The sequence below is a fragment of the Salvia splendens genome, chromosome 3, assembly GCF_004379255.2.
Source record: "Salvia splendens isolate huo1 chromosome 3, SspV2, whole genome shotgun sequence".
Lineage (NCBI taxonomy): Eukaryota > Viridiplantae > Streptophyta > Magnoliopsida > Lamiales > Lamiaceae > Salvia > Salvia splendens.
In genome coordinates, this window is record NC_056034.1 from 35,071,813 (window position 1) to 35,087,641 (window position 15,829).

The window sequence follows — 15,829 nt, forward strand, 5'->3', positions numbered from 1 at the left end:
AAGACGACGCTCGCCCGCCAAGACGCCTCCCGTCGTAGACTGCCGCTAATGGCCGACCAACTTTGTTCAAATTTTAAATGTTAGATTCTGTAATACAATTTGTGTTCTAGTTTGATTGTTTTGGATTAAATAAACCTGTTTGGTCGTTTTGGATGTCTCATTTAGAGGTGAACAAAATATTCAAAAATCAAATTTCCGAATTGAATCAAACCAAAATTTTGATATTCGGTTCGATTTGGTTTGATTTTAAAAGTATGAAATATTTTATTTTTCGATTGAAAGGTAAAAAAATTGAAAAACCGAAACACTGAATTATATTTGAATCTAATGTATATTATAAACTTATTTAACTAGCATTCCGTCTCATTCACTCTTCAATCATTCTTCTCTAACCCTAATCTCACCACCTCCAACTCCAATCCTTCGCAGTGCTATCCACCCATTGTCCTACTCCACCCGTCTCACTAAGAGCATCTCCAAGGGGAAAAGGTATATTGAGAAGGTATATTTCTCATTTATCTTCTTAAAAAGGTTATTATATCTTTTTAAAAAGTAATGGACAAAAATAACTAACTTTTTACCTTTTCTATCAAGAAGAGGTAAAGATACATTCTCAAAATGAAAGAATGTATAATACCTCCTCAAATACCCTTTCCATTGTAGCATGAAATTTTATGGAGAAGAGGTAAATATGGTAGTTATTTCTCTTTACCTCTCCATTTACCATTTCCCTTGGAGATGCTCTAAGAGTTCTATTTTGCCATTTTCTTTCGTCACACAATTAGAGTACTAAGTATTTCACTTAGTATGCAGTTTAGTGTTCAGATTTTTATTATTTTGCAGATTAAAATGGGGCACACAAAGGTAATCATCAAGAATTGTCACCTTACACTCTGCTTCTTAAATCATAAACATTCTCAGTGGTGCATTTAGGTAGTTGAGCAGTTTGAATCTGAAATAATTTTACCTGTGTGTTGTAGAGTAGAATTGTTGAACATGCATAAAACGTTATCAATTGACAGACTAAATTCAAATTGACGGCTGTCTTTATTTTCCAATCAATCAACTTGGAAAATGAGCTTACATATAAGCTTAGAGCATCCACTGCGTGGCGCGCCGGCGTCCCACGAGCTTACATATAAGCTTAGAGCATCCACTGCGCGGCGCACCGGCGTCCCGCGACCCGTCGCGGAGAGACGGGTCCGTCGCGCGACGCGTTGCAGCGCGCCGACCCGTCCCGCGCCCGTCCCTTGTCTCCGAGACAAGCAACGGGCCGTCTTGCCACGCGCCTCGGCGACGTGGCGCGACCCGGCGTCGTGCGTGACGCCCACTCGCCGGCCCGCGAGTGGACGTCGTCACGTGCTGACGCAATAAATATTTTTTTAAAAAAAATTGAATTTAAAAAAATAAAAATAAAAATAAAAGAAAAAAAATTCTTACAGTAATAATACCGTTTTTTGTTTTATTTTTTAATTAGTTTTTTACTCTATAAATACTCCTAACTCATCCTCATTTCACACAATTACTCATCTATTCTTCCTATATCATCTCAATTTCCTCTCCAATTTTCATCTAACAACTCTTCTCCAAGATAAAAATGAAGTGTGTTTGTTTTAATTGAACTGGGTTGGAAATAAAAATAAAAAATGAAATTGAATAAATAGTAATTTAAGGGACGGAGCGTTGTTCCGTCCCTTAGTTAAGGGATGGAGTAAAAAAGTACAGTGGGGCCCTTTAAGGAACGGTTAAGGGACGGTGGGGGGAAAGCGTAGTGGATGCTCTTAATATGTTAGGTCCAATTCCATGATATGCTCTTCTGAAGCCTCAAGCCGCGGTATCTTTATAGTGGGCGGCGCAGCAGCTCTCTGGCGATACTTTTCTGGACTGAAAACGATGTACGCGTTCCAGCTCCGGTCGATTTCCAGGTGGTACAGATGCATAACTGAAAGGATATGGGCTAGATTAGATTAATATGAATTAAATAATTATAGTTGAGCTACAATTATAATTAGTCCATAAGCCCAACAATCATGAAACCCTAATGACTCTTTGTCTATATAATGGTTATTTATTCTCCATTGTGGGAGATGAGAAATATCGTAACATTAGAGAGAAAATACGTAAAGCTTTGTAGAGAGAATTCCTAGCTTTCTTCTACGGAGCAATTGTACCGAGGGATCGTTCCTGCATCGGATCAGAATACACGTGGACTTCGATAGTAGTGGATTCAACTTGCATGACACAATCGTAGAAGAAAACACAACAACAAGTAAGATTTAGTTTCGTTGTGTATTACGTGCTCAACTTGCAATATGATTATGAATCTAGATCTGTTATTCTTGTCTGCAATTTCCGCTGCGCTCATTAGATGAACACAAGAATTTCTAACAGTGGTATCAGAGCTCGGGGCTCGATTCATAATTATTTTGTTCTGTTTGCTATAACATGTGGATTAATCATGTTATTGTAGTTGGGATGAATTTCTGGAAACAAACGGTTTTAATAAACTGCTTTAGATTCAAAATTTCGAATCTTGAATCAAAACTAAATTTTAGAAAAATCTTTCACTCTCTCCATATTTCCGATGAAATCACGTATCTCCATATTATGGCGGCTTATGAAAAGCATGAATAAATTAGGGATAGATAATGACTTATCTTTTAACAGCGATGGTTGCTCCTATTATAATGTAGATTATCTTTTAAACGAGCCGCTGCTTCGGTTACACATGAATTAATCATGTACACGCATTATAATATAGATTATTATTTAAATTCATTAATTTGATTACTGAATTCTAATAATAATAAATATATTATTAATATTAATTTAGAATTAATATTAAATATGTGATTATGTTAATTTAGAATTAATACATAAATTTTAAATCCACATTTAATTAGAGAATAAAATTTAATTTTATTCATTGAGCATTATTTGATATCATATGTGATAAGCATGCTATTTGATTTATGCTTATTTATTTAACTATAGTAGTTAGAGACCGTTTTATTGTCTGGGTAGGCGGCGCCCAGTATGTGTAGTCCGTGTTATACTATGTCTGGGTAGGCGGCGCCCAGTATGTGTAGTCTGTGTTATACTATGTCTGGGTAGGCGGCGCCCAGTATTTGTAGTCCGTGTTATACTATGTCTGGGTAGGCGGCGCCCAGTAATTGTTTGAAATTTAATATTGGATATTATATTCACAAAACTAGTATCACACTTTTCCCCATAAATATAAGTCTTGTTTTTTGAAACAAACGCGTCGTCCATCACAATTGTTTGATGTTCCTAGTCTTTTCGACCACGAGTTTTACGCCCTCGCGTTTACTCTAAATCTACAAGGTCTAGGCTCATTCATAGATGCATGGTTGGCATCGTGTGATGGGGTTGACTTGCTTAAATTATTTTGAGTTGCCCTCGCAACCAGAATAATTTATGGACTTATATTAATTAGATTAATAAACCAAGAATTGTGAAATTGTTGTTACAATTGGCTTGGAGGCCTACCTGGTGATATTATTGTAGTCATCAGCCCTCGCAGAGGCTACAACTATATAGACTTGGATCTTGGACCACTAAAATTTATATTTGATACAAATTCGTATTTTATGTTTGGGGGCATAATATATGTTAAAATTAGTGGGAGCTAATCAATACAATAAACCCTTGTTTGATTAGTGATGCGAATGTGATCTTTGTATGCTTTTCTGATTTGCTTTCATTTTAATTTCTGTTCAGATAAAATGTCAAACTTGGCTTACAAATGTTTGATGGAAACAAACAAGTTGACTGGGTCAAATTTCACGGATTGGCTCCGTTGTTTGCGCTTGGTGCTAAGACATGACAAGGTTGAGTATGTCTTGGACAAACCAATCGGTGTCATCCCCGATAAGGAATCTCTTGAGTTTGCTACGTTTGACGTTGAAGCTCATCAGAAACACATTGATAATACTTCTGATGCTCAGTGTGTCATGTTGTCATCTATGAGTTTGGAACTGCAAAGACAACATGAACACATGCTTCCATATGAAATGCTAAAGCACATGAAGAGTTTGTATGCTTCACAAGCTCAAACTATGGAGTATGAGATACTTCGCGATCTCTTCAACTGCAAGCTTCATGATGGAAGCAAGGTTTCTGAGCATGTGCTGAAAATGATTGGTTTGATTGAGAGGTTAGCATCGATTGGAACGATGCTCCCCGCAAATGTCTCAACAAATCTAATTTTGCAGTCTCTTCCTAGTAGTTTTGAGAATTTCATTGTGAATTTCAACATGAACAACACGAAGGTTGGGCTGCCAGAGCTGCACAATAAGCTTAAGACTTATAAGTCTTCCACTGCTAAGGTAAAATCTGTGCTCATGATGAGCTCTGCTGCGAAGTCTTCGAAATGGAAGAATAAGCAGCAACAGAAGAAGAAAGCATCTAAGGATGCTATTCTAAAGCCTAAGAGTGGAGGGGCCAATAAGAAGTCGAAATTATCAAAGGTTGAGTGTCTTTTCTGTCATGAGAAGGGACACTGGAAGAGAGACTGCCCAAAATTCAAGGCACAAGGTGCAGAAAGTGGGAGCTCAGGTATGTTTGTCATTGAGATAAATATGTCTATGAATAATTCATAATCTTGAGTATTAGATACAGCTTGTGCCTCACACATTTGTAATAATGTGCAGGGTCTAAGTGACTGCAAGAAAGTGAGACCTGGGGAAGTTGATTTGCGTGTTGGAAATGGAGCGAGAGTTGCTGCCGAATGCGTGGGAACTTATAGATTAGATCTTCCCTCAGGACATAGACTAGATTTACATAATTGTTATTTTGTTCCAGTTATTTCAAAGAATACTATTTCCATTCCGATGTTAGACATTGAAGGTTTTTCCTTCCATTTTGCAAACAGCAGATGCTCGTTTTCTTTTAATGGATTGTTTTATGGAAATGCCACTCTTGAAAATGGATTATATATGCTTGAATACAAACGAAATATTCTCAATGTGCAAAACAAAAGACCTAAGCTAAGTAATACGAATAATGCAACTTATCTTTGGCATTGCAGACTTGGTCATATTAATGAGAAAAGAATAGCAAGATTGAGAAAGTTAGACCATCTCACTTCATTTGATTTAGAATCCTATGGAGCTTGTGAATTCTATCTCAAAGGAAAAATGACAAGTAAACCATTTTCTGGGAAAGGGGTGCGTGCCAAAGATTTGCTAGAGTTGATTCACACTGATGTGTGTGGACCGTTTCCAACTCAAGCAAGAGGTGGTTATTCGTACTTCATAACTTTTACTGATGATTTATCAAGGTATGGATATGTGTATCTTATGAAAAATAAATTGGAGGCCTTCGATAAATTTAAAAGAGTTTAAGTGTGAAGTTGAGAAACAACTTGGGAAAAGAATCAAGACTCTTCGATCAGATCGAGGAGGGGAACACTTGAGCCGAGAATTTCTTGATTACTTGAAGTCACATGGAATCCAGTCGGACTGAACACCTCCTGGTACACCTTAAATGAATGGAGTATCTGAAATGAGAAATCGAACATTATTAGATATGGTTTGATCCATGATGAGCTTCGCTAGTCTCCATTTATTCCTATGGGGACATGCCTTACTAACGGCTATTTACATTCTAAATAGGGTTCCTTCTAAATCAGTCGAGAAAACACCATATGAGTTATGGTGTGGCAAGAAAGCAAGTCTTAACCATATCCGAACCTGGGGTTGTCCAGCTTTTGTTAAGAAAATGATGACTGATAAATTGAAAACTAAAAGTGAGAAATGTTATTTGTGGGATATCCTAAAGAAACTAAAGGGTACGATTTCTACTGTCCTGAAAATCACAAGGTGATAACATCAAGGAATGTGACGTTCCTTGAAGACAGTTATGTCTGCAAGGAACAAGGTCAAAATACAGTAAATCTTGAAGAAATTCAAGAACCACAAGTTAACAATGAGGATGAGGTATTATCCATTGGATTGGACAATAACTCAGTGGGAGTTTTTGATGATCTATTGGGAGGGGAAATTACTCTTAGAGAGGACCTTAGAGAGACTCTCGAAGGACCACCTCAAGACAATGAGATGCATCAAAGACAAGATGATACAATAGTTGCATCACCTCTACCTCAAGAAGATCATAGTGATATTCATGAACCTTCTCACATGCAGAATGAACAGCCTGAACCAGAGCAAAACCAACTCAATAGGCCTAGAAGGATTCGTCGTGCACCTGAGAGACTGAATCTAATGGTTGAGAACCAAGATGATGAAGTTGATTTAGATGATGATGAGCCTAAGACCTATACCGAGGCGGTGTCGGACACCGATCGAGAGAAGTGGCTTGAAGCCTTGACATCTGAATGGACTCGATGTACTTCAACTTAGTCTGGGAACTAGTTGACTTGCCAGATGGGGTTTACCCCATAGGTTGCAAATGGATCTTCAAAAAGAAGAGAGATGCAGATGACAAAGTACAAACCTACAAGGCTAGGTTAGTGACAAAGGGTTATAGTCAGCGCGAAGGCATTGACTATGATGAAACCTTTTCGCCAGTTGCTAAGATCAAGTCCATTAGGATATTACTTGCAATTGCTGCATACTACAATTTTGACATTTGGCAAATGGATGTCAAAACCGCATTTCTCAATGGAGAATTAGAAGGCGATGTCTATATGACACAGCCAGAAGGTTTTGTATCGAAAGAAAGGCCGAATGCAGTGTGCAAGCTAAAGAAGTCCATCTATGGACTTAAGCAAGCTTTGAAGAGTTGGAATATTTGTTTTGACAGAACAATCAAATCGTTTGGTTTTGTCAGAAGCAAAGAGGACCCATGTGTTTATAGTAAATGCGAGAATGGAAACGTTGTCTTCCTCATCATATATGTTGATGACATCTTGATTATGGGAAGCGATCGTTCCATGATGCAATCCGTGAAAGAATGGTTGTCTAGTTCCTTTATGATAAAGGATCTGGGTGATGCTTCCTACATCCTTGGAATCAAGATCTATCGAGATAGACCGAATAGGATGTTGGGATTATCACAATCCACTTACATAGACAAGTTGCTAAGGCGCTTCTCAATGGAGAATTCTAAGAAAGGTTTTCTTCCTATGGGACATGACATTGTATTGTCAAAGAAGGATTGTCCTTCTAATGACAAAGAAAGAGACAACATGAAAAGGATCATGTATGCTTCGGCTATAAGATCTATTATGTATGCCATGATCTCTACTAGGCCAGATGTGGCCTGTGCGCTTAGCATGACAGGCAGATTACAGCAAAATCCCGGTGAGGAACATTGGAAAACTGTTAAGACTATTCTTAAGTACCTTAGAAGGACTAAAGAATATTTCTTAGTCTATGGTGGACAACCAGAGTTATCAGTTACTGGGTACACTGATGCTAGTTTCCAAACAGACCATGACGACTATAAGTCTCAGTCTGGATATGTTTTTATCTTCAATGGTGGAGCAGTGAGTTGGAATAGTTCCAAACAAGGTAGAACTGCCGATTCCACCACCGAAGCCGAGTATATTGCTGCATCTGAAGCTGCCAAAGAAGCTGTTGCTTTGTTAGAGTTCGTTAAAGAACTGGGTGTCATTCCGAGTGCCAATAGGGCAATACCTTTGTATTGTGACAACACTTGTGTTGTTGCGCAAGCAAAAGAACCCAGAGCTACGAACAGGAACAAGCATGTTCCCAGAAGATATCATCTGATCAGAGAAATAATTGAAAGATGCGACATAAAATTAGAAAGAGTACCCACTGATGATAACTTGGCTGATCCTTTCACCAAACCGTTATTTATAGCAAAACACAACAAGCACTTTGAGAGCTTAGGTGTTAAGCATGTTGGTAGATGGCTTTGAATCAGTGGGAGTTACAGGTTTATATGTCTTAGAAACTTTTTGTGTTGAGACAATATTACTTGATCACATTATATGGAAATTTTATTTTCTATGGGTTTTGTGCACTTTGGAATAATTGTTTAAAATGTTTGCATTTATTCTAAATATTTGTTCCCTTGAATTATGACTGTCGTTAATGGAGTGAGACATTAATGATATAGTATAATTCTAAAATAGCCCTAACCAATGATCATCAAGAATGAGATATTGATGATATGTTATAGGTTAGCATGGGGTTTGCATCACATTCTTCGAGAATGTAGTTGTTCTCACAACTATGAGATATTAGATACTCGTGATGGACACATGGTATACTTTGGAGAGTATTGGTATACCCTACTATTAAACTGTTTTGTTGAGTGTCTACAGTTTATTAGTACATGAAGTATGTAATAGTCCTTGGATCTGAGGTCATTACACATTTTGTTTGTTGAGTGATGTGCTTTGACCTTGTACAACGCTTTGCCTCCCCTCGGAGGATTAAGACACGGACTTGTGTTGGGTACATCATAAGATAAATGGAAATGGTAGTTGAGCCAAGAATGAGATTCATTCCTCGATTAGAATTTCGAGAGAACACTCAAATTCTCTATATTACTTGACCATTAAGTCATTGGCCAATGCAAAGATATATTCAATTAAAGAAATTGAATATGATCGAATGGGTCATTTAATAATGATGAGATAAAGTGATTGAGCTATTTGGATGACACATGACAAATCTTAGGCTCAATCGGGTGGTTCGTGAATGAAAGGATGTTACTATAAACTTTGTGTAAAGGCTTGTTTACCGAATTCACGTAAACGTCCTTCATATATCGAGCTACGCTGCCAACGCAGTTTAGGAGTTTTGTGCAGACTTCGATTAGATCGTTGTCGATAATGAGGGCCTAAAGGGTCACACTATAAGTGTATTTTGATCCGCTCAAGGGTACAAAGTTGGAACTGCGTATTATATCTAATGCTAGTCCAAGTGGGAGATTGAAAGGATATGAGATAGATTAGATTAATATGGATTAAATAATTATAGTTGGGCTACAATTATAATTATTCCATAAGCCCAACAATCATGAAACCCTAATGACTCTTTGTCTATATAATGATTATTTATTCTCCATTGTGGGAGATGCGAAATATCGTAACATTAGAGAGAAAATACGTAAAGCTTTGTAGAGAGAATTCCTAGCTTTCTTCTACGGAGCAATTGTACCAAGGGATCGTTCCTGCATCGGATCAGAATACACGTGGACTTCGATAGTAGTAGATTCAACTTGCATGACACAATTGTAGAAGAAAACAGAACAACAAGTAAGATTTAGTTTCGTTGTGTATTACGTGCTCAACTTGCAATATGATTATGAATCTAGATCTGTTATTCTTGTCTGCAATTTCCGCTGCGCTCATTAGATGAACACAAGAATTCCTAACAATAACCCCCGAGGAGCTGATAAGACCTCTCAGATTGATCCATTGCAATTTGCAACACACACTTCACTTCTTCTGTGCCTGCGTACATTTATATCCATCAATTTTAGTAACTGAGAGAATGAGAATGCAGCTTGTTCAATCTGCGTTTGGTAAATGAATTCCAAAACTGCAGAAATTTCTTTCTCAAACGGCTGCTTTTGGAAGTTCATTTTTCTCAACTTGCAAACTCCTTCTCCGAGCTCCATCATCGCTCCCTTGTGATTCTGCATAGATTCAGTTCCCACATAAAAATAAATTTGAATGATGTGTTTTATTCAGTATGGTTGAAGAGGTGATGGAAGCCGACGGCGCATTGAAGAATGGCGTGGAGGAGGCTTGGGAGTTGTTCCACAAGTTTTCGAGAACGTCGTGGCATTTGTAGTAATCCCTTTTGTTGAAGAGCGAAACTGCCTCATCGAAGTTACAGATTTGGTCGTCGTCGTCGTCAGTGATTTGTTCGCGGGTGGTGATCCGGTAGGACTTGGTTATTGAGGATTCGATCAGTTTCTGTGTGGGGTGGAGGGAGATGATACTTGGACTGGAAAAGTGGTGAAGAATGCTTTGGTGTTGAATGATTTGAATGGTGGGAGAGAAGATGAGAAAGCAGCCATTCAAATTTTGCTCTGTTTCTGACGCTGCATTTTCTCTACTAAAATATCTTTGTGATGGGAGTATCATTTCTCATTTTATTCTTTTCGTATCATTATTCATCACATATCATTTCTTTTCCGGGAATTGGTAAATAAAGAATATATATTTATGGTATTTTATCAAATTTGACTATTTTTTTACTTTTCTATCATTGCTATGTTAGCGTCTATTTTAAAAAAATCTGAAATCTTTTTTAGGAATAATTTTTTAAAATCTTAAAAAAGTAAATATTTATATAGTTTATGCTCCTTCCGATCCGCGGTAGTACAATCATTTCTTTTCGTCACGCAAATTAAAAAAAGATGTATAGTGTATTAAATAAATACCCATTTTGTTCCTTGTTAATTGAGACACTTCTTTTCGATACAGAGATTAAGAATAGTGTGTTAAGTGAGTGGTGAATTAAGTAAGAAAGATGAAGAGAGATGTTTACTTTTTGTCAAAAATAGAAATGACTCAATTATCTTGGAACTTCCAAAAATAGAAAAATAACTCAACGAACATGGAACGAGGGTAGATAATAAAGTCGGAGAGAGGGAAAAGTAGAGAGAATATAGTAAGAGTGAGAAAATGTGTTATTATTTGCTAAAAGCAAAAATGACTCTATTACTATGAAATGTTTTAAAATGACTCAACTATCATGAAACGAAGGAGAGGAAGTAGAATATTAGATGATAGAAATACACATATACTTCATCCGTCCAACAAGAATATGCACTATTTCTTTTTTAGTCCGTCCTATAAGAACATGCACTTTCTAATTTTGGTAACTCTTTTCTCTCTAATGAGGTGGAACACATTCTCCATTAACAATACTTTAATTACTTTTTCTTTCTACCCCTCTCTTATTTTATTAATTTTGCATCAAAATTCGTGTCGAACCCAAAGTGCATATTTTTTTAGGATGGAGGGAGTAGTTCAAATCACACCTTGATTAAAACATAAAACATTGATCAAATGTTTAAGTATGTTGGTTTCTTTAGCATAAAATAAGGTTAAATAAGAGAGAATCTCGAAGATTCTACAAATGGTAAAATTTGTCCATAAAGCTAAAAAGGATGAAATGGAAAAGAAATAAGTATCAAAAAGTGAAAAATATCTCAATGAATTAAAACTTTAGTCCAAAAACTTATGATTCAGTTTTTATTTTTATTTTTATGAAGTGATATAAATATACATTATGCATTCATCATATACTAAATTGACGAAACACTTTTATTTTCTTCTACATTATCCTTACACGAACTTATCGTTAATCATTAGTTATCATTTACTATTTCTATTTTCCACGTTACCCTCGCACAGTAATATGTAGATGAAATTGGTGAAATCACAAAAATTTGTAATCAATATTACAGATTCTCGGTTGGTGAAATACTGTTATTATATATTATATTATATTATATTATATTATACTCCCTCCGTCCCGTGCTACTCGCACGTTTGCTTTTCGGCTCGTCACAAAGTCCTTACACTATTTATAATTTAAGTTAGAATTAATGCATTTAATTAATATGTTAGTTTAAGTTAAGAGCTCTTTTATTAAGTGATGTCTCATTACACCTAAAATTCTTTTTTAATTACACAAAAAAATCAATCCCAAATTTACGGCCTAAAATGAAAAGTGCGAGTAGCATGGGACGGAGGGAGTATTATATTATATACTCCCTTCGTCCCACATAATTGGACCCAGTTTTCCATTTTGGGTAGTCCCACATAATTTGACCCATTTCACTTTTACCATTTTTGGTAGGGGACCCAACATTCCACTAACTCATTCCTACTCATATTTAATTATAAAACTAATATATAAAAGTGGGATCCACATTCCACTAACTTTTTCAACTCACTTTTCATTACATTTCTTAAAACCCGTGTCCGGTCAAAGTGTCCCAAATTCTGTGGGACGGAGGGAGTATTAAACTACCAATTAAAGAAGGATTCCGTACAACCTGCCAAAAGAAATCAATAATTTCCGATTCTTTTACAAGTTGAGTGTATAGTATTAGTGAGTGGCCCATCCAACAAACTTGTAGCATTCCATTAAATCAAGGTGTAATTTGTCAACATGACTACTCTCATTAATTTCTATTCATTGCCCATTCTTTTGCCCAACATTCAATCATTCATTGCCTTGACACTGAAACAATATCTACTATGCAACCTTAGAGTTTGTGGTTATATTTATAGATTATAGAAGCTGATCAAGTATTATAGTGTGAAGTTATGACTTCTCACTAACATTTAATCACTTCTATCATTGACATGACTCTAGGATACAAGGACCGTAATAAATTTAAAATGGTAAAGTATACTGCATAATACTCTTATTATATATAGAATCAAGTTTTGGCTAACTACTAAATAGATGAAATTAAAAGTTTCTAGGACGAGAAAAAGACACCATAAAAACTACAACTATTCGTCAGTATAGTTTGTAACTGGAAGACAGTGAAATACTATAAAATGTCAGATGTACATTTTCACTAATGAGAAGTACAAAATTGAGTAGATTTATTCTTTCCTATCATGACAAAATTTTTCTTAAAATTAGAACACATAACTATATTAGTTCGCAAAAAAAAAAAAAAAAAAAAACTATATTAGTTCGCAAATACATTGATATCAGTTGTCATCACAAGACATACTATACATATTAGTTTTGACTCAATATCAGTTAATTGATTTATAAATACTCATTCCGTCCCACAATAAAAGTCTTATTTTCCCATTTTAGTTTGTCCCACAATAAGAGTCTTATTTCACTTTTACCATAAATGGTAAGTAGGCCCCACATCCCACCAACTTATTTCAATCATATTTTCTTATAAAACTAATATATCTGAGTGCGACCTATATTCCACTAACTTATTCAACTCACTTTTTCTTTACATTTTTAAAACTCGTGTCATAACTAAATAGGACTCCTATTGTGGGACGGAGGGAGTATCACTTTTAACTTTGTATCAGTTTCTGACTCAATATCAGTAATTGATACTACTATATTTTGTGATGTGAACTAATATGAATATATCACTGAACTGAAATGATTTTCAGTTTCCAAAGTTTTCATTTAAAAAGCTCTCACTAGAGCTAGTCTTTTATTCTTATTATTTATATATGTCCAATTCTACCATCCAAATGAAATATTAATCACACAAATTAATTCAAAAGAGTGGTACTTATAAAAAAAAAGACCTTGAGATATTTCAGAATTCAATTACCAAAAGTTCTCCACAGAGTTATAGTAGTATTAATTAAATAGTGTGATTTTGTCCTTATGATAATAATTTAACCGGCACTCCGTAAGTACTCATTAATTATCTGAAGGTATTAGTAGACTATATCGTGTATGTTTTGTTATATCTTAAATTTTTAAAAAATAAATCAATAATTGTTTCTCATCCAATCTATTAAATAGAGAAAAAAACTATATGTCTTATTAACTGAGTTATATTTCATCAGTCTTATTGTATCTTAAGTGGACCCTCCTTTTTAAACTAAATCATGAAACATTATTTAAAGATAATTCTGTTATGCATTGACACACGTTATAGCTGCATAAATCCGTTTAACACAAAGGATAGCATCTATCTACTCCAATCAGAGATTAAATCTCCTACTTTGATTCAGCATAGATTTTTTTTTAAATATGAATAAAAAATTAATGGTACATGAGTCTAATAAAATATAAGTAAAACTAATTAGTAATGTATTGGTCGAATTACCAAAAATGACAAAAATGAAACAATACAACTAATAATAGACATGCCAGAATAATTCTCATTTATTGAGGTACGGATGGCATGCATTATATTGAAATAGGAGGTAAAGATGAAGAGAAAATTAGATTGTAGGAAGTGAAAAAGCAAATTATATTGAAATGAAGTAAACAAACATACAGAATGAGACACAATCTCTACTTTAGGTATGATGAATGAGGAAATTGGAGACAAATTGTAAAGTAGATGAACATAAGCAGGAGAACACAGCCCAAATTCTCATGCCACAAACGCCACCGACAAGCGTGCCGAATGATCGGTCGCCCTCGGTGGCCTACCACCCACATGCCCCCCCTCCACACACTTCACCGGCTGCGGCCCCACACTCACCGCCTTCTCCTGCCTGCAGCTCATCATCAGCAGCCCCTTCTTCTTCCCCCCTTCCTCCTCCTGCCGTAGAAACGCCGCCCTCCCGATTTCCGACACGCTCGCCCTGTCGAACCCCTCCGCCGTCGTCACGCTCCAGTCGATGCTCACCTCGCTCGGCGCGTAGCACTCCGTCCCCGCCACGCTCGGCGTCGGCGGCTCGTCCACGCTCCTCCTTCTACCGTACTGAATTCCGTTACCGAATCTCCTCGCGTTGAACGCGGGAGCCTCGTCGAGCGAATCCCTGCGCCGATACATCGGATACGAGGTCGTCTGAGTGGAGAAGCTCTCGATCTCGAAGAGGTCTGAGCTGGCGTCACTGACCACATCGTCATCCGTGTTCACCACGCGCAGGACAGGTGGCACCGCCTCATGGACTGGCTGGAAGACTTCCAGCGAATCACGAGGCGGTTCTTCCAACGGATTCATAGGCTTTGTGATGATTGGTTTCAGCACAGGCTTAGCAACCACCTGGCTTGCATTACTGTTCAGCAGCGGGAAGGAGAAACTTCCCGCTCCGTCCACGAACGGCCGCCCAGAGGCCGATATCCGCTGCTGGCGTGGCGGATCGGCCTGTGGGAAACCGTCCACACCTCTAACTATTTCCACCACGTCCTTTCTAGCTGAGCAATTCCTAGACAGCGGCTTCGGCTTGTAATTCCTACACATATAATTGGCTTGATTCTCGGAATCGGAGGTGGTGGCGTCCTTGACATCAACAGATTTCTTGCCAGTGCAGCAGCATTTCCGGCCGAAGCTCCATTTCCTGGCGGCGGAGCTTCTCCTATTCCCATCGTTGGAGTTGAAGTTTCTGAGAGAGACTCCCACGGCGCCGGGGGGATTGGCGAGGAGGCCGGTCTGGCTGTTCCAGCTGGCCTCGGAGGAGGCGGTGGGCGTGGCGTGGAATGACCTGGTTCGGAAATTCCGGGCGGGGTATCCGTCGGTGGAGGAAACAGAGAGCATGTCATGGGACATGGGTTGCTTCTTCATGATCTGTTTGGGGTCGGTGTTGTTTTCGCTGAAATAGCGCTGGGCGTCGAAGATGCTTATCTCCGTGTCTTCGACGCAGGCCGCAATCTTTTCTTGGGATTTTTTATCGTTTGGTTTGAGGTAGGAGGAGAAAGATGCATCTTGAAAAGTGGTGGCATTGGTGTGAGAATGAGTGTGAGGAGATGAAGAAGATCTGTAATGAAGAGGAGTTTCCAAGACAGGAAACATGGGCTGCTGCTGCTGCTGTGTGGAACTGTACTTGAAGCTTTTCACCATTGATGGTGGATCCATCTTACACTGTTAGCTAAGGGAACTCAAAATTGTGTGTGTGTGTGTGTATGTCTCAACTCAAATAAGCTCTGCTCACCTTGTGTGTATAAGTAGAGATACTATCCTTTCCCTCCGCCTAATTATATTTATTTAATCATAATGTAAAGAAAAATAAAAGATAGGCTCAATTATGAGACGCAAATTCATTATATTCAGATTAGATATAACATATTCTACTGATAAGAGAACAGTTTGAGCAATAAATTAACTTCCAAACTCACATTAATAATTTAATACAAAAGGGCCATCTACTTGCATTAAAATCATGTTGGTATATTTAGAGGGTCCTAGACAAAATAACTCAATGTACAATTTGATAAAATAAATTGGTGACCTC

At 37.3% G+C, this 15,829-nt stretch overlaps 1 protein-coding gene across 1 annotated transcript; it reads right to left on the bottom strand.

Annotated features, from left to right (window-relative positions):
- Positions 1 to 13,885: 13,885 nt before the first annotated feature.
- LOC121797375 (protein PHYTOCHROME KINASE SUBSTRATE 4-like) lies at positions 13,886 to 15,617 on the bottom strand. The gene has a single exon (XM_042196129.1). The coding sequence runs from the start codon at positions 15,451 to 15,453 to the stop codon at positions 14,026 to 14,028; it is 1,428 nt and encodes a 475-aa protein (XP_042052063.1). The 5' UTR covers positions 15,454 to 15,617; the 3' UTR covers positions 13,886 to 14,025.
- Positions 15,618 to 15,829: the final 212 nt, after the last annotated feature.